Source organism: Humulus lupulus, chromosome 2 (assembly GCF_963169125.1).
Source record: "Humulus lupulus chromosome 2, drHumLupu1.1, whole genome shotgun sequence".
NCBI classification, from domain to species: domain Eukaryota; kingdom Viridiplantae; phylum Streptophyta; class Magnoliopsida; order Rosales; family Cannabaceae; genus Humulus; species Humulus lupulus.
In genome coordinates, this window is record NC_084794.1 from 60,804,903 (window position 1) to 60,823,721 (window position 18,819).

Here is an 18,819-nt window from a genome sequence, read left to right on the forward strand (position 1 = left end):
TAATGACACATTTATAAATCACATGGTAATGGCTCTAAGGTAGTATGGCGTTACTATTAACCTGCACACTATTACCAATGGCATCTCCGCCACTAGAGCAACCTCCATCATAGCCTAGCGTTCTACTGCTCTGGCCTCCTCAGGGTCCTGACTTTGTTCTCGGGTCATCAACTCTAATTCTCTTGGAGTTGTCGAATGCATAAAAACCATGTTGGTGCAATTCTCGGAGCTCCTCGGACATCTAAAACAAAAACCTAGCATATAGCGCCCTGACCTAAGGAAAAATGGTCAAAAGACGAGAATATCCTAAGACACGAGAATATCAGGGGTAGAAAAAATAATGAAGAATTTCTAAAATAGGAGTGTCCCCGAAGCATCAAGGTGTCCCCGGAAACACCACCGAGACTCAAGAACACAGCCGATTAACGGCCAAAATCTGGAAATTTTCCAGAAAATCACATTTATGGCAAAAGTGTGAGAGACAGGACCACTTACGATTGGTCGTGACACCAAAACAGGCCAAAATGGCACAAAATAAGACGCAAATAGCCTACTCCTAGTTAGCTCATCATCCCAACACACGATAAAAAACTCAAAACCAATACCCAAAGAATCAAAGGAAGCAAACATAAAAATGGAAGTTTCAAGTGAATGCACTTACTCGATATGTACCAAAGATAGGTGTTAATTCAAGTGTGTACGTGAAGGTATGGCCTCTGATTAAACTAGAAATATCGGTGTCCCCTCCAACTATCCAGAATCGAAGAATAAGAAAAAAGGATTGTGAGTTGGTTCTTTGGGAAATGAGTTTTCAGCTCTCTGGAAGACGAAAGGTTTAAGTGAAAATGAAAGAGTGAAGGGAAAACTTTGGGAGGCAACATTTAAATTCAAACCCAAAACATGGGCAAAACTCTACTCAATGCCCAGTCATTGATCACCTAGGGAGTAGGTGCTCAAGCACGATCCAATGGTCACAAAAATCGAGGCAGAGATTGTACTCGAAAAGGGCGAAAAGACGTCTCGGGTATGGATAAGACCCTTCATTAAATGGCATCGATTGATGGACCCAATAGTAGGGAGACAACACATGGCACTCCCTTTTTTGGAAACGTCAGGCCTTAAGGATTCTCAACAATCACGACCCAAGGACGGATTCCACAGGAAATTTTCTGACTAAGTGTCCACTATCCCAAGAACGAGTGAAGACTTGGGGGAAAATGTTGTTCGTGTTTTCACCAAATGACATGTAGCACGAATCAAGAGTAATTGGGGCTTCCCGAAAGCTGGTTAATGTTCTACAGAGCCAATTTAAGGGTCCGCGAGAGTTAAGACCAATGCTCATCACGGTTCAACACCACCGAAGGAGTAAGTCCTCAAGTGAGCATTGCCTCCCGAGAACCTTGTCAAGGGACAACGCTCCAAGCCTCACAACAAGATTGCCAATTTTATTATCTCCCCTCCAGACATGTGAGAACCTTTCTCCGGACATAGATGATAGTTGCCAGGTGTCCAGCACAACGACCCTGGACCCGAGACAGCCTTCTAACACCCACTGTCACACGGATCGTGGTGTCAACTTTGTACAATCAGCAAAGAGGATGTCTCATGACGCCGCCTGACATGAGAAAACGTGCAACTACCACCCTAACACTGCCAGGGACGCCTTCCCTAATAAAGTAGTGGGCTAGAATTCCTCATATTGGGCCCACTGAGATATGCTGGGGCCCGCCAGCTTATTAAGTAGCAGAATGTGTATCTATTTCATAACTAAACTCCATTAAGGGAGAATTGTAATCAACTCCCATTAATGAGCTTAAATTCCCCAGCTGTCTATAAATAGGGCTAGGGTGCACATTGTAATGGATCTGATTCTAATTTTTAGAGTGAGCACAAATGCTGCTTGAAAACCTCCAAGAGAACTTGAAACTTGCAAGTTCTTCATCATCCTAATACAAGTGACTCATGAACTAGGGTTAATTAATAATCTGAACCACGTAAAGTATGTGTTCTTTCTTTTCTTTAAGCTTTTTTTGAATTAGTTGTTAGCGAAAAAGTCGGTCATCACTTTATATTTCAATATTCTTAATAGTTTTATAACACACTATCGATAATTCGAGCAAGTTGCACTCCAAGAGAGAGGAAAACTTAGCCCAACCATACTTGTTTTTCATCGGACAACCATTCTAGTAGAAGAAGTAACGAATCTAGTAGCTTTTTGGTTACCATTGGTAGTTTCAGTCAAAATATGTCCTACATTGATGATCAATCAGTGTGATCATGCAAGTTCAGTGATTACATTTTAATCAACCAAAAAAAAACTTCTTCTAGTTTGAAATAAAGTTCTCACAACTAAATTAAATAATAAAAGACTATTCTTAAAAAAAATCTAACAAAATACAAAAACATAATATAGAGTAACAAAAAAGTATCCAATCCTTTCTTAAAATAAGTATAAATACAAACACTATACAATATACTATCTAAAATCATTTTATTAAGCTAAAAACGTATCTAAAATTAGTACTGACAGTTCTCAAAACATATAACTAAACAACAGTCAGCAACTAATTCACTTACTAAACAAGTATCAACAACCAACCAATTTAAAAGCATTCATTAATATTCAACCCAAATAGTATACCAATACATTCCCAACAATATCTATTATATAATTTAACATCTAAATACTTAATTATCATTTTCAAAATTTTCTAGTAACTTTAAGATTGAAACAACTATCAAAGCAAAAGCAACAACAGAAGTAACAACAACATAAGATTACGTATTACTTCTCAAAACATGTCTTTTAATTTGGTTAACAATTTGCCAGGCAATTGCAAAAAATTAGCAGTAGCAATAGAAAGAGATGGAAAACAAAACCAAATTTGCATAAATAAATAAATAAAAGAATACTAGTTAAATATGTCACATCTATAACAAAAATAGAAGATAAAGATGATGACAACTATTGACGTGGTTTTTTGTTAGCTGAAAATTAAGAAATTTTAAAAGGAGAGAATTAGACTTGTGATAAACCGTAAATAATGAACATATGCTTTTACGTGGTTCAGTGGTTAAAATTCACCTAGTCCACGAGTCAGTATTATTATTGTATGTATCTCAAGAGAATTGTTTATGACAATTTCTCCAGAATTTCGGTATGCAAAAAGCTTTGTCCCTTCTCTTGTTCATTCACTCTCTATTTATAGGCAATGAATGAACAAGTTTGGGTAACTTACAAAATCAGTTAACTGCCCATTATTACATTGATTACATTAATCGTCTGATTTATTACATTTAATATGTGAAACTGTAATAATACATTTATGAATATAATTCCCGAATCTTCAGGGATTCGTATCTGCGCCTCTCTGTCTATCAGTCGCGAGCTGAAGTCTTATTGCGCGAGCTCAAACGTCCCCACCTCGTAACTTACAAAAATGTTTAATTGCTCATTATTACATTGATTACATTAATTGCCTCATTTATTACATTTAATATGTGAAACCCTAATAATACATTTATGGATATAAATCTCGAATCTTCAGGGATTCGTGTCTGGGCCTCTTTGTCTATCAATCGCGAGCTAAAGTCTTATTGCGAGAGCTCAAACGTTCCAGGATAGTTCAACCTACTTTCAAGGTTATACGATCTAGGTTTTGGTGACCTCAGGATCTACCTAAATGATCTCCTTGATTCATCGACGACTTTTGCTTGGGGCGACCTAAGCATTTGCACCATGATCATGGAGTTAAAGAAGGCCTTATTAAATGTTGCACAACTGTACCGCGAACAACACACGTCAGCTCGTATTTTTTAAGTACAACAACAATGAAATAAAATTATGAAGCCCATATTAGTGGCAAAAGAGGAGTTGTGTTACATTGACGAAGACAAAGAAAAAAATCATCAACAACGGAGAATTGTGGATCGACGACCATAGAAAGGAAGGAAGATAAGTGAGAGTGAGGTTTTTAAAAAATTAATAAGATATTCATGTTATAAAAAAAAATAGTATATTGTTTTGAAAAAAGATGTGAAACATATACATATTCCTTAATACATTAATCTTATAAGTATTAGTATATGTAAGTGTAATTTTTTCTATATTTAAACTCAATTAGAAATTTTGTTAATTTTTTAAATACCAATATTTTTAATATTTTACTATCTTGTTTTGAAAAATACACATGAATTTAAATAAAAAAAATTACACCAAATATGAGATTTTTTTTTAAAAAAATTAAAATATGGCAGTGTTTTTGCCTTAAGTATTTTATGGCATATTTTTTTTGTTTACATTTTTATGGGAGTTTTTTTCCCATATATTTGTAAAATTTTATTTGTATTCTATATTTTATCTTTTATACATCTTTAGTAGCTAGTTTTGAAATGTTTTGAGATCAATTTTTATAATTTTAATCTATTTGTATTATTTTTTTTATCATTCATATTTTATAAAATATTTTTTTTACATAATTCTTTGAAAAAAAAAAACTAAAACTTTTATCACCATACTTTTTATTCCCATTTCTTCATCTTTTCTTCCATTTTTTATCTTCTTCAATTAACATTTTATCTGCAATAATTGGTTACTACTATCAAAACAATTTTTTTTTTTTTTGTGATGGTAATCATATGACACTGTCAATTTTTTTAGTTATGTGTGGTAACTGGTTACAACTATAAAAATCAATTTTGTTTTTTAAGTGGTGTTGTAGTAACTGGTTACAACTATAAAAATAATTTTGATTTTTTTAGTAATGTACCATTATCAAAATACCAACTAAATTGTAACTGGTTATTTAGTGAGATTTGGAAGAAAAAAAAACTGATATGAAAAAAAAATTAAATTGATCATGAAGGTAACTGGTTACAACTAAGTCTGAAAAAAATATGAAAAAAAAACAAAATCAGATGCGATTGTAACCAATTAAAAAAATCAGATATAAATAAAATGAATCAGTCGTCATAGTATCTGGTTACTTAAATAGATTTGGAAAAAAAAACAGAAAAATCAAATATAAAATGCAAAATCAGATTTGAAATAGCAAAATCATATGTGAAAAAGAAGAAGAAGAAAGAAAGAAGAAGAACTTGAGAGGCGAGGTGCGTCGCCGTCGAGGGCAACAGCAGAAGCGGCATCACCAGCGAATGTCTGAGATGAGGGAACTGAATGGGGGAGGAGAGAGAGGAAGAAAGGAGGAGGTAGAGAGATATGATGAGGGAGAAAGGAGAGAGTGGGAGAGAGTACACAATTAGGTTTAATATAATTTATTTTTTTATATTTTATGAAATTACCCTATTGTAAACTTTTTTCAGAAAAAAAAAACTTATCATTTATAATTATTTTTTTCTCCTAAATATAAAAACTATATTTATTTTTTTCGTAAACTTCTCATTTAAATATTTATCATATTCAGGAATAGACCATGTACTAAAAAGTACAAAAGGGTCCTTGACCCCGCAAATTTTAAAAAATTAAAATTTTACGTGTAACTTTTATCATAATTTTTATTTGCCCCCTCTCAAAGCTCTATTTTTTTTTAAATCATTTTTTTTTATTTGGCCTCCCTCAATGTTTGGCTCTGGTTATCAATCTCCACAATTAAATCCACCCATTTGACTTTGTTTTTAAACTTTTGTTTGAAAAAAGAAAAAAAGAAAGACTTTGCTTAATGCTGACAAAGGTTTGAATGAAAAATAATAATAGTCATAATCACTCTCGGAAAGAGGAGGACAAAAACAAAAATAGTACTTAACAGTAGAAGGAAGAGAGTGAAAGGCATCATTGTTATGGCACACACAAACATGGACCATATTCCTTCAGCCTATATTAATTTGTATGGAAAAGTCAAAACTGTTAAAAACAGAGAAAATATATCTGACGACTCAGTTGGCTCTGAAGACTCAACTGGCTCTGGTTCATTTCTTTCAATCAAAACATCAAATATCTCCAAGGAGTCATGAATGATGATACATGACCATGATTTTTGACTGGCTTTCCACTAAAAAATATATATATAAAAATAATAATAGCATTATCTTAAACAACTTATAAATTACATTAAAATACAAAATTAGAAAACGTCATTAATTTCAACCGTACATGTTAGATAGAGGTTTAAAGATTTAATATTTGAAGACGAATAAGCAATAATTGGCGGAAAAGATTAGCTTGGCTAGAAAAGACTACAAAAACTAACTATTCTTTTTCCTCAACAAAAAAGTTTGTACCCTTTTAATCTTGTATAACCATACACTCCAATGTCAAGTTCTCCGTACTTTTCATTTTGACTTTTTTATATAGGCTAGAAGTAGATCTTTTCTTTGAAATTTCTTGGTCTTTTATCTATTCGAGTTTTGGTAAATTTTTCAGTTTTGTTTACTTCCAAGTTCCATCTCATTCTAAGATCCAAGACAATAAACCCATTTGTCAACCACACATATTTTTCTCCAAGTTCCAATTTTTGTCTGAGTACTAGAGCTTCTGTTCTGTTCTGGTCTGGTCTGGGTTTCTCTCTTCGAAACTAAAAGAGCTAGGTAGCTTTTCTTACCAATCCTTTCTGTTTCTGATATTATTGTTCTTTTTTTTCAATTTTTTTGGATTATTTTCTTCTACTTTTGTTTTATGTTTCTGGGTATTTATTGATTGACGCTTCTTTTTTCTTCTTCAATTGTTTTTCTTTATAGGGACAGGATTAGGATTCCATTGTATTATCAAGAGGGTCACCAAGTTTTGGGGATTTAATGCTTTTGGTTGTGCCATTAAAAATCTTTCTAGCTTGGCGGTGAAAGGTTTTGGAGGAGTGGTCTTCCTTTCACCAAAGAAAGGTTTTTTTTTGTCTTTGTGATTATTTTGTGGCTTTGCTTCTTCTATGGCTATGGCAGATGTTAAATCTGTGTTTCCGGAGTTTGAAGGGGAAGATAAATTAATTGCTGCGGCTAAACACATATCTAGGGAACTGAGCTCCAATAAGAGACTTACAGCTGAAGCTAGGAGAATTTTGATTAATCTTGGTGCCCAGTTGTCATCCATTTCCTTAACCGATGAGACAAAGAGTGAGAAGGTTTCTGAGATTAAAATGATTGAAAATCAACTTGATGCTGTTCAAGAGAAGGTTAGGAGTTGGGAAGCAGATCAATCTATGATATGGGATTCTGGGATGAATGAGTTTTATGAGTATCTAGATGCTGCTGAGGAAGCTAGAAAATTGACTGTAAGATTAGAGACGATGTCTTTGAATCTAGATGAGGGTGGTCATGAAAAGAATGAACTACAAAGAAAGTCTTATGATGTTCTTCAAACAGCAATGGATAGACTTGAGGAGGAGTTTAGATACATACTTGTTCAGAGTAACCAACCCTTTGAGCCTGAACACATGTCTTTTCGTTCTAGTGAGGAGGACACTCTGGATGAGAGCTCCATGAACTCTTTTGGGGATGATTCAATTGAGGAATCTCTTCAAAGAGATAGTCTCAGCAGAATGTCTGATGAATTCATTGTGGATCTGATTAATCCTGATGTGGTTCCTGAGCTTAGAAGTATTGTGAATTTGATGTTCAACTCGAAATACGATCATGAAAGCAGTCAAGCATATATTAGTGTCCGAAAGGATGCTCTGGATGAGTGCTTGTTCATCCTTGAGATGGAGAAACTGAGCATTGAGGATGTGATCAGAACTGAGTGGGGTAGTTTGAATTCTAAGATCAGGAGGTGGATTCGCGCTATGAAAATCTTTGTTCGGGTTTATCTAGCGAGTGAGAAATTGTTATGTGATCAGATTTTTGGGGAGCTTGGTCCCATCAGTTCAGTTTGTTTTGCTGAATTATCAAAGACCTCAATGTTGCAGCTTCTGAATTTTGCAGAAGCCATGTCTATTGGCCCTCAACAACCAGAGAAGTTACTTCGGATTATTGACATGTATGAGGTGCTTGCTGATCTTATTCCCGACATAGAAGCCTGTTACATGGGAGAAGCTGGTTCTTCCATAATCATGGAGTGTCATGAGGTTCTAAGCAGATTGGGGGACTGTGTGAAGGCGACTTTCATTGAATTCAAGAATGCCATTGCATCTAACCACTCTGCAAATCTTATATCAGGAGGGGGAATCCATCCTCTGACCAGATATGTCATGAACTACTTAAGGATGCTTACTGACTACAGTGACACCCTGAACTTGCTTTTTAGGAATATTGATGAAGAAGGTGATCACTTTACAATATCGTCTCCTGAAGGTAGTCCAACTTATAGAGAAGAGGAGAGTAAAACCAGACTTTCCCCATTGGCTCAGAACTTAATGTCAGTAAGTGAAGTTCTTGAACGCAACCTTGAATCCAGGTCCAAGTTATACAAGGATGTTTCGTTGCAACATTTGTTCTTAATGAACAACATCCATTATATGACTCAGAAGGTTAAAGGATCTGAACTAAGGCCTATATTTGGAGATGGTTGGATTAGAAATCACAACTGGAAATTCCAACACCATGAAATGGACTACCAGAGAACTAGTTGGGGTCCAATCCTTTCTTTGTTGAAGGATGAAGGAATACAAAATCCTGGTTTGAATTCCGTCTCAAAGGTTGTTATCAAGGAGAGGTTCAGGAGCTTTTATCTTGCTTTTGAGGAAATTTACAGGACTCAATCAGCATGGATTATTCCTGATGGTGAGCTTAGAGAAGACCTGCGAATCTCGGCATCTCTTAAAGTAATCCAGGCTTACAGGACATTCGAGGGAAGGCATGCTACTCACATAAGTGACAAGTACATCAAGTACAATGCTGATGATTTGGAGAAATATCTTTTGGATCTGTTTGAGGGATCACCTAAAACATTACACTGTCCAAGCAGAAGGTGATTTTGCTTGCATAATGAATACATAAACTTGTGCTGTTATTCAAATAGAGAAAAGGATTTTGTGTCCAGCTTTTGCTAGCTCTTGTTTGATAAATAAACAGGGTTAGGCTCAGTGTAGTCTTGTCACCCCCCAATTAAGAACAAGGGGGGATATGTTACCATATTAGTTCCATATACTTGATTTTGTATGGTTTAAAAATTTACTCTCATCATTTGTTTATTCATATTTGATCCATCCAATAATATTTGGGACTGTCTAACCGGCTTGGACAAGTTTATGAAATTTGCTTGTTCTTTGTTTCCTTGTTTTGTTTTGTTTTTTTTATTTGAGAAGCCAGCTTTAGTTACAAGAAAACATACAAAGGAGAATGTATGAAATGTCTGTCTAAACCAGGTATATAGATGCAATGACACCAAACTATTGGTATCACTCGACTTAGAGAAGGCAGGTTACAAGACTAAGTCAAAGACTAGGTTCAACGACCTAAATGCAAAAATCTATAGCCTCAAATTTTTGCTTTACTTTATGTAAAAGAAAAAATGCCTCAAAAAAATTTCCAAGATCTCAAAATGCTAATATAACTAAGCCCTTAGAAAATGTTAAGCCGGCCCTGGCTGTAGGGGACAAATTGAAGGCCACTTGGGTACAAATTGAAGCCAACTTGGTATTTGAACAATAAATGCACATACCCAAGTGGGTTTACTTACATGTGATCAAGTAGATACTTCATGTAGTTTTCAAAAGTCGTGACTACGGTAATAATAGTTACGTCCAAACCGAGGAAGGAGAGTGAAAAATAATCAACTAGTATTTGTAATTTTCATGTGGGTAAACACTCGACAAAAAAGGTAGTTTCTGTTTGGATAGCCATAAATGGACTGAAGATATATAATATATGCCTTGAACAATGAATTGGAGCTAAAAACTAGTCACGGTCTTGTGGCTGGGAGAGTCCCATCAGCATGGGACCTTAGAAGATGAGGTTGAGTTAACTTTCTTTATGGTGCACATGGCCTACAAAACCTACTTTTGCTTGCCTGCATTTATGTTTTTAAACCATGTAGATATCCGCAGTGCTCAGTCAAATTTTAATGGTCCAACATGTTGATTTGCCTCATTGAAAATGCCAAGAGGGCACCACAACTAACCAACTTGGACAAAGATAAGTCTGACTTTGGCGGATAGAAAATAAATAGATAAAAAATGAGATGACATGACAGTGGTTTCAGTGAGCTTTTAAACAATTCTTATGGTTTAAATATTTGGGAGACTAGTTTTTTTCAGCGTGGAGGAAAAATTGTGCCAATGAAAGTTTTGACTCTTCACGTGAAACGGACTTATTGCTAACCATTTAATTGGACCAAAAAGTTGGGAGGAAACATATTTTGATGTTGAACTTGAATTGAAAATTTTGTTTTCATTAGGCAACTTTGAGCTCCATTTCGTTTGATTGGCGTTTCAGCATCCAGAATATTGAAAATCTATAAGTAGAAATTTAAGCTAATAGAAAAGTATAATTTCAAAAGGAGTGTGAACAGGTTGTCATTACGTACCTTTAAAGCATTATACTAATATAATAGTATCGCATACATACACATGCATATACGTAATATATAATATGAAGAACAGAGTATTGACCCATGAAATGTAAGCTCAAAGCTAAACAAATATGCATGTCACAACTTTTTCTACACAAATGATAACGAAAGCTTACAGTGATGAAAAAAAAAAAAAAAACTACCCCTACATCACAGGACGTCTCCTTTCTCTTTTCCTGGATTTAACATAGAAGTTAGTAATTTACACGTACGGTCAAACTATTTCCCTCTCCTCTTCCCTACCAAATGAGAAAGAAAAAAAAAAGAGCTCCATCAGCATGTATTTCACAATCTTTATCACAGAATGAGTGGCAATGCAAAACCTCCTTTGATCGACAACAATCAACCAGTTCCAATTACTGACAGCTCATAAAGCCCAGAACGGTTTCCGAGCTGCCACAGAACCTGAATTTCCCCCAGAGGACTCTCTGCTGTTTTCCTCAGAGCCATCATCGTCATCATCATCATCATCGTCACCATATTCCAATAGCTTTACCAAAGTATCTGAAATAATTAAAAGTATAAGATAAATTTGCTGAAATACTTGAATCCACACACATTGGAATACAACCTGACATAAAGGACTCTTGTTATCCATCCAAGATTACCACACTTTATGCAATGTTAAACTAAACAACAAAAAAGAGTTACACACATACCGGGCACAGAATCAGATTTTGTTTTGTTTAGGATATTGGTCTTCTCTGGTGCTTTCACAGAAGATGATGAAGCAAATTTTGGTGGCGGAGGTGGAGGAGCCATGGTTCTTGATGGGGGAGGTGGCATCCCACATGATGCCGTCATTGATGCTAATATCTTTGGAGCTGGCATAGTTGACACATTTCTAACATCCACATCTGCTGACACTTGAGCTGATTTCGAAAATTCTGAACCCTGCAGAGTTAGAAGGAAAAAAAAGAAAAAAAAACACTGACTACCTTAAATTCTGTAGATAATAGAAGCTTTTACGTTGATTACATAACTTAAAATCTGAAGTTAATACGGAGCCACACTAGAAGAATTTTTTTTTATCAGAAATATGTACAAGTAAACACACACATGCATAGATAAATTTCATAAATCATAAGCTGAAGCTAAGCATATAGATACAACATGTAAGAGAAAATGGAACTGAAAAGAGTAACACATCATAAGTGCAATGCTTGAGTGAAATATAATATATATATATATCATCTCTCATCTGAACCCTAGTATTGTAATATCATACCAAAAAAGCACGCTGATTTTCTGTCAGTATGCGAGATAGCTAAATTTTCTAAAATAAACAGCTACATTTTTAAGAGTATTAAACCATCGAAGCTAGGAACTAAGAAATACTTCACTCTAGCAAAGGCTATGAGCTCATTTAGAAGCGCTTTCTTGACACTGCTTATGTGCATTTTTCAATATAAACTGTTCATATCTTCATGCACAGAACACTTTTGATTGTTAAAATACTTTTGGCAAAAGAGAAACTCCCCAACCTCACACACTAAAAAGTACTTCCTGTAACTTTCATGATTTTTTTTTTTTTGAAAGTAAGCTTCCCACCTAACCCTACAATATTTAGGGGCTAGGAAACTATAGCAATTGCTATGTGGATGTCCAAAAGGGACGCAAACCTCAAATCTTGTGGGAGCAAACTACATGCCTCTGACCATTTGAGCTACCCCTCGTAGGTCTATGAGAATAACTTTTTAAACATTGTCTAATCTTTAGAAAATGTTTCTCTTAAACTTTTTGTCAAACTAATTCGCAGAAGGTACTATCTTAGCAATGCCAAAAGAAGCTTTTTAATAGCTTTAATATTAATGGCGCTAGAATAACAAATGTGGCTGAGGATGACTACTCAAACATATCACTCATTTTGAAACCACCGAATTCTATGAAAATAATAAGAGGTAGCCCTTAACTGTGACAAAACCACTTGTCTGTCCATCCTATAGATGAGTTCCCCAACGTGTAAAATATGGATTGTGATTGCTCATCAAGAAAGCAAACGTTGGACACATAGCAAATGAGAGAATAGAGAATATACAATTTTACTAACAAATCACCAAACTAAAACAATCAGCATGAAAGCTATAATTAGCTGCTGATAAACACTTGAGTACTGCCTCTTCAGTGGCACCTCCAGAAATAAATACCCTGAAACAATACAAACCAATAGTCCAAAAGAGAGGTCCACTATCGGCAAGTTAGCTCGACAGAAGGTCAGAGAAAATACCTGGAATAGTGAGTACTGCAAGTCAGCACAAAACAATATTATAATAAATCAACAGGAAATACAGATTAAATTAATTAAAATTTAAGACACTAACAAGATAATATGTGGACTAAAGAGAAACTTATAAAATAATATGTGGACTTAATATTCATTATGTTGTAATAATAAATAACATGTATGCTGCTATGGATACTAAATTTGGGGTGATTAACCAGTAGGTCCCACTAATATTACCCAAAATAAAACTCCCGAAATTCAAAAATACTCTTTCTAGAAAATTCAATGCCAATTTGTCGTCATAAATTCAAATACCAAAAAATGCTACTTTAAGCAATGTAAGAAACAAGGTTTTCATTGACAAACTTTTAACCTGCATTATTTTAACGTCATTAGAGCACATAAACTATGACAGTAACCTAGCAAAGTAGACTGAATTAAAAAAATTATAAAGTTTAAGTTTTGAATCATCAATTCAACCTTTAAAAAATTGAGAATTCCACAAGTTTTTCCCTTTTAACTCTTTGTCCGTATTTTTCCTCTTAAGGTTATTTAAAATGTTAACACCTAAGCTTACATTTCATAGCTGCACTAAAAGACCCAGATACAGAAAATGGATAGGTACCTGAATGGGCTTTGCAGAACCTTTTGAACCAATCGGTAGTTCCTGAAACTTTCGCTTCTGGGGAAGTCGTTTCTCCTTGTCAGAGTTGGAAATGTGCAACATAGGTTCACTTGGTTCTGATGTTGTGGGGGTAGCAGTAGAACTAACAGGAGAAGTTGACTGTCTAAGTGCTAGGGCTACTTGTTGCAAAGGTGTGGCTTGAGGATATATCCCACCATATCCACTATAGCTTGTTCCTCCAGAAAATAAAGGCGGTGAATGGCTAACTGAGTCTACCTGAGACTGATCACAGTTTAACAACCCTCCAGATTGAGATGCCTTCCCTTGAGGAAAAACAGAAGAGATCCCAATGGTTCTAACTGAGGAAACTGGAGGTACTGGAGAAACAGCCATAGTTGAAGTTGTCAAACCAGCAGTTGAACTTGTACTTGCTTCTAAATTACTCATAGAATTCTGGACTCCAGCCAACAACTTCTGTGGTGGGGGAACAGCCCTATATACCTGCTGTGGGGGTGGAACAGCACTATAAACCTTAGAAGAAGAAACCCTATAACAGTAAGAAAATGGTCAAAAGTTATCTCCAATACACTATAAATGTACGGCAAAAACAAAATGATATCCATGAGCAATATCTACATAACACCCACAAGCCAGTGGATCCTTATAACAAAAATTTAGTACCCGGAGAAGAGTCACTCAGTGGGTGAACCAGATACTTGATAAAACTATTTGAAAGACAGCTAAATGCTTTATATAAATAAATACATTTAAAAAAAAAATTAAACCTAATATGCTCCATGTTAATGTTAAATGCACCTTACTCGGGAAAATATACATACCAAGCTTACCCATGCTATGATCAGAATACACCTAGGTATTACTCATTAGTAAAAGATGCTAACCTGGAAACACCACATTCTACACTGATGGTATCCAAAAGGTTTTCTGACAAACGCCTAGCATCTTCAAGACTTTTAGAACTGTGGCTTGACAAGAACAAATGCAGCTGTGGCTCTTCTGAAAAAAAAAACCAAAGAAAGCACACTAGTTACACCAAATATAATACGCTCCACAGCAATAGTACAAATTAAAGTCATATTGCATGAGTTAGTACCTTCAACAAGCAGGCTTTCAGTACTTCCCGAACCTCGACCTCTGAGGATGACCGTAGCTCCTGTTTCATTCATAATGTGATTTATATATTGGTCCTGTATGTACAAAACCAAACCACCACCAACACAAAAACAATCCTCCCAATTGTATGGAGATGTCAGAGAAAGCTCCAAAGATTAGAATCTCTTATCTTCATCATGTACATTAAAACTATAAAATTAATTTAAAACATAATACCAAGTAAAAATGCAGGAAATACTAAATGTTATAAATAGCCTTATGGCAGAGATCTCAAACAGTATGTCTGAAGAGAACCTGTACTGATAGGATGTATTACAGTAGAGTATATGAAAAAGGTAATTTATTTCTATTACAACTTTTAGAAACAGAGGGGGGAACCATAGCCAATATGCTAATAATGGAGAAGAAACTGCCAAATCCATCAAATTATGGTCAAAATATTATAGGAATTGGAAAATGAAGGGAGGAAAGGGAACTCACATTTGGGCCACGAATACGAGCAGCAATGTTCAATGAAGGGTCCGCATCAAAACCCAAAAATATGGACATGCTCAGTGCATGAGTGCCCTGATTCAAAGAGAAGAATATTAATCATCATTACACCTTAGCATATAGAAGCTGTTAAGGTGATGCAAACGTACCTTTGTTCCATTGCTCAATGGATGAAGGGTGGAACTTACTGCCTGTACATTTTGATCCGGTTTCAGCATTTCTTCCACCATGGCAGCTGCACGATCAACAGCTAAAATTCGCTCAGCCGTGTCTTTTAACTGCAAAAGACATCATTGTAACAAAACCAAAAGCATTTTCATTTCATTATCAGTATTAAAAAATAAAATTTTAAACCATATGTTGTTGCTGAAACATGAAACAGTGGTTCATGTACTGATATCTTTCACTCTGGTAGATAGAAGGTATGATCATATCCAATTATAGACTAATAAAATAACTTACAGAGGTCATCCCATCAGAAGCTTAAACAATTTCTACTATGTACAACATTGTGGTCAATCATAAACAAGCACAGCTGCCATAAAAAGATGAATAAAAATAAAAAGTATTTTCAGAGTGATAAACCCATACATGAGCCCCAGCAGAGATGTGAAGATATAATGGCTTTTCACCATCACTAGGTGCATTTGGCAGACGATACTTGCCCCTGCAAAGGCAATTAAGTGGATGAATTACCCGCAAGATACATGACCATGAAAGCATGAGAGTTCCCTCGGACTTTTAAGAAACTACAAACCTGGTTATCACCACAGCACCAGTGCACCTCTGAATCTGCAAGTCAAGTATCATGATCCATTAATGTCTAACAAATACACTGAATTGAATTAAAAGAGCACCTATTAATGGTGAATAAATTAATCTCTAAAAAAGCTTGAAATAATCACCTCCTCTTGTGTCTGGCGTTTAGTGAGCTTGTAGCGAACAGTAGACTCTGCGTCATTTATTACAATTTCTCGTGCTATTAACTCATCTTGGATCTTTGGCTGAATAGAAAACATTTAAAACATATAAATATTTAATAAACAAATGTAGAATACAAACAAAAACAATGCTAAAAGTTTCGAATAAGAAAATATGTAATACGGTACAAAAAGATCAGCACAGCATTTGCAAACATGAAATTTGCTCAACATAAATATATATATATATATATTTATGTGTGTGTGTGTTTCATTCAAATAATAACTGGTGAAAATGAACTGATTTGACATATGCAATACGGTACAAATAGAAAATAAGAAGGTAAAATCCAAAGAAGTCACTTAACCAGAATACTATCATCATGATACCTAGAAAGTTCAAAACATGCACAACTAAGAAAGTAAATCACACACAGGATTCAACTAGAATAACAAGGCCAAGATTCTGCTAAATGCACATGAAAAAAAAGAACATATTTAATAATCCCTAGTTTCCTACAGCTATAATCTCATCCACTATCCAATAAATCCCAACATACCCAAATTCCTAAAAAAACTACTTTTCTGGGTAAAATTAATCACTGTTAAGTGTTACCTATTGCCAAAATTTACATGCATAATCAACCAATGAAAACACTAAAAGGCTTAAACTATCTAGGATTTTCCACAGCAAGAACTATATTACAAATAGCGAATTTAAAAAGTGAAATGCCGAACATAAAATCGCGTCTCTAAAGGAAAATCTGGGATCTTACTTGAACTATCTTTGGGACCATAGCAGCAATATGTTGCTGTATCAAAGGCGGTGGAATCACCTGGGACACATTACTACAGCTAGCCACAAGTGGGTTCACCAATAGAGCAGATGAAACAGGAGTTGCGCCAGGAATTGTAACCCCACCGCCCAGAGATCCAACGGCACCCAATGGGAGAATCCCAGGCACTGCAAACCCAGCAGAAACCAACGACTCTGCAGGCTGATCCCATTTCCTTTTCTTTCTGTAACAATTGCTTGATATTAGAATATTGTGGCAAAACTCTTAAATCAACTTCAATCACTTACAGATTAAACATGCCCAACCAAGATACTAAAGAAATCAAGAATATTTTTCTCTTGTATAAGCTTTGAAACTTAGGGCTTCACAATTGAACGGGTATTAAGGGTACATACCTTTGCCTTGTTTGTGATGCTTCGTCCGAAGTAACTGTGGAGGCCTTTTCCTCTGTCATTGTTGATGACAATAGCGAGTGTGTTTTCCGAAATTTCTTGTTTGGATACCGAGGAAATTGTTGCAAAATTATTTTGACAAAGTAATTTTATTGCATTAATTTAGTTTGTTTAAAATAAACAGTAAGAACAAGCAGCTGGAATAGCTCAGTTGGTTAGAGCGTATGGCTGTTAACCATAAGGTCGGAGGTTCAACCCCTCCTTCTAGCGTTGTTCTTATTTTAACTTATTAATCCTTGCAAAATTTAATATAAAATAAAAAAAATTAAATAAATATCCGGGGGCATTCCGAGAATTGAACTCGGGACCTCTCGCACCCTAAGCGAGAATCATACCACTAGACCAAATGCCCTTTCATGTTCAAACAGATTTTACTTTAACACCTTACTACATTTTATACAAATAGCAATTGTTTTTAGTCAATACCTACAAATAATTTTTGTATTTTTTTTTTAATAGATAAATTACAATTCTATTTTTTTATACGATGATATATAATGTAATTATTAGTGATTTTTCATAAATTTCTAATAAATTCTTAATAATTTAAGATATCAAAATTAAGATTCAAACATCCTACTACACGTGCGTATAAAAATCGAAACAAGCACGAATGCAATAGACTATTTAAATGTATCCTAAATTATTCAAAATTTCTTAAAAATTTGAAGGATATTTCATATAACTATATTTTATATTTTTCATATAAAAAAATTAACTTACAATTTATTCATGTACCAAAAATACTAAAAAAAAGTATATATATATAGAGGGATTAAAATCAATCACCACCCATTAATTTTTCCATGTATATATAATTTTTTTTTTGGACAAAATATTTATTTTCATATTTTTTTTTTCACGAAAACTTCTTTTCATGTCTGATAATTTAATATTTTACTGAGTTATTGTAGAAATCTAAATTATAAAGTCAATTTAATTCAAGAACTTGTAACATATGGAGCTATCTTACATTTATTTTATGGGTTTTTTCAGAGTAATTGGTAAAAATGCACCCCAATTATTGTAACGCCCTATTTACTTAGAGTCATTACTAAGTGAGTTTTAAACGTGCAATTAACTTGTTAATCGATGTTTTAGGTTAAAAGTGTAGATCAACTGTAATAAAAATCATATAATTTGAAAATGTAACCATTCATTGAAATTATAAAGCGTTATACATTTGGGATCCCAAAATACTGTTTCGAAATATTTACAACTCAAAATATGATTAAAGTCGACTAAACGACAAAATTAAGTTTAATGCAAAACATCTCCCAAAAATACCCCTGGCCGTGGCAGTCAGGCAGGCCGAACATGCACACGCCACTTCACACTCTCTGTACTCATGGTTGATCGATATTTCCCTTACCTTTACCCGCACCATAGAGCACCCGTGAGCCGAAGCCCAACAAGAAAACTCCACACAAGCAATCAACATATGCATAACTATCAATCAGCATATAACAAAGCCGCCAACAGGCTAAACACATATTGGCCATGTCGTCACAGGCGCTTTACCAGGCCCTGGTTCGCGGTCTACACCATGAGGATGTCCCAGGCATTCGTGAAGGGTCTCACCCTAACCACTTGCACTGTGTATGCTTAGCGCCGCTCTCGACCCCTTGTCGTACTCGGCCTTGCCACTCTCGGCCTTCGTCGTTCCCGGCCCTTGCCGTTCTTGCCGTTCCCGGCCCTTGCCGTACATTTACAGATATG

At 35.0% G+C, this 18,819-nt stretch overlaps 2 protein-coding genes and 2 non-coding genes across 9 annotated transcripts; 2 read left to right on the plus strand and 2 right to left on the minus strand.

Moving 5' to 3' along the window:
- The first annotated feature begins 6,185 nt into the window (after window positions 1–6,185).
- LOC133817889 (exocyst complex component EXO70E2) lies at window positions 6,186–9,157 on the plus strand. Its single transcript, XM_062250512.1, has 2 exons — window positions 6,186–6,543; window positions 6,694–9,157. The coding sequence occupies exon 2, from the start codon at window positions 6,879–6,881 to the stop codon at window positions 8,856–8,858; it is 1,980 nt and encodes a 659-aa protein (XP_062106496.1). The 5' UTR covers window positions 6,186–6,543; window positions 6,694–6,878; the 3' UTR covers window positions 8,859–9,157.
- Window positions 9,158–10,408: 1,251 nt separating this feature from the next.
- LOC133817890 (protein RIK) lies at window positions 10,409–17,292 on the minus strand. 6 transcript variants are annotated; one of them, XM_062250514.1, is made up of 13 exons: window positions 17,044–17,288; window positions 16,628–16,871; window positions 15,837–15,935; window positions 15,689–15,723; window positions 15,523–15,598; window positions 15,081–15,209; window positions 14,920–15,006; window positions 14,420–14,555; window positions 14,208–14,319; window positions 13,306–13,852; window positions 12,684–12,698; window positions 11,116–11,350; window positions 10,409–10,960 (listed from the first exon to the last, which is right to left on the minus strand). In XM_062250514.1, the coding sequence occupies exons 1-13, from the start codon at window positions 17,100–17,102 to the stop codon at window positions 10,824–10,826; spliced, it is 1,911 nt and encodes a 636-aa protein (XP_062106498.1). In that variant the 5' UTR covers window positions 17,103–17,288; the 3' UTR covers window positions 10,409–10,823. The 6 variants fall into 6 exon arrangements, with proteins under 6 accessions (XP_062106498.1, XP_062106501.1, XP_062106497.1 ...); XM_062250517.1 differs by having other exon boundaries at window positions 14,420–14,513; window positions 17,044–17,287; XM_062250513.1 differs by having other exon boundaries at window positions 14,208–14,322; window positions 17,044–17,287.
- Window positions 17,237–17,310, plus strand: TRNAN-GUU (transfer RNA asparagine (anticodon GUU)). Its single transcript has one exon. It is a non-coding gene; the product is annotated as a tRNA-Asn (tRNA).
- A 70-nt stretch (window positions 17,311–17,380) lies between these two features.
- Window positions 17,381–17,452, minus strand: TRNAP-AGG (transfer RNA proline (anticodon AGG)). The gene has a single exon. It is a non-coding gene; the product is annotated as a tRNA-Pro (tRNA).
- Window positions 17,453–18,819: the final 1,367 nt, after the last annotated feature.

Coding starts and splice junctions, on each gene's coding strand:
- LOC133817889 (XM_062250512.1), top strand. CDS start 6,879: ATGGCTATGGCAGATGTTAAATCTGTGTTTCCGGAGTTTGAAGGGGAA.
- LOC133817890 (XM_062250513.1), bottom strand. CDS start 17,102: ATGACAGAGGAAAAGGCCTCCACAGTTACTTCGGACGAAGCATCACAA. Junction 14,323..14,419: donor TGAAAGCCTGCTTGTTGAAG/GTACTAACTCAT, acceptor TTTTTTTTTCAG/AAGAGCCACAGCTGCATTTG. Junction 13,853..14,207: donor GTAGAATGTGGTGTTTCCAG/GTTAGCATCTTT, acceptor TTACTGTTATAG/GGTTTCTTCTTCTAAGGTTT.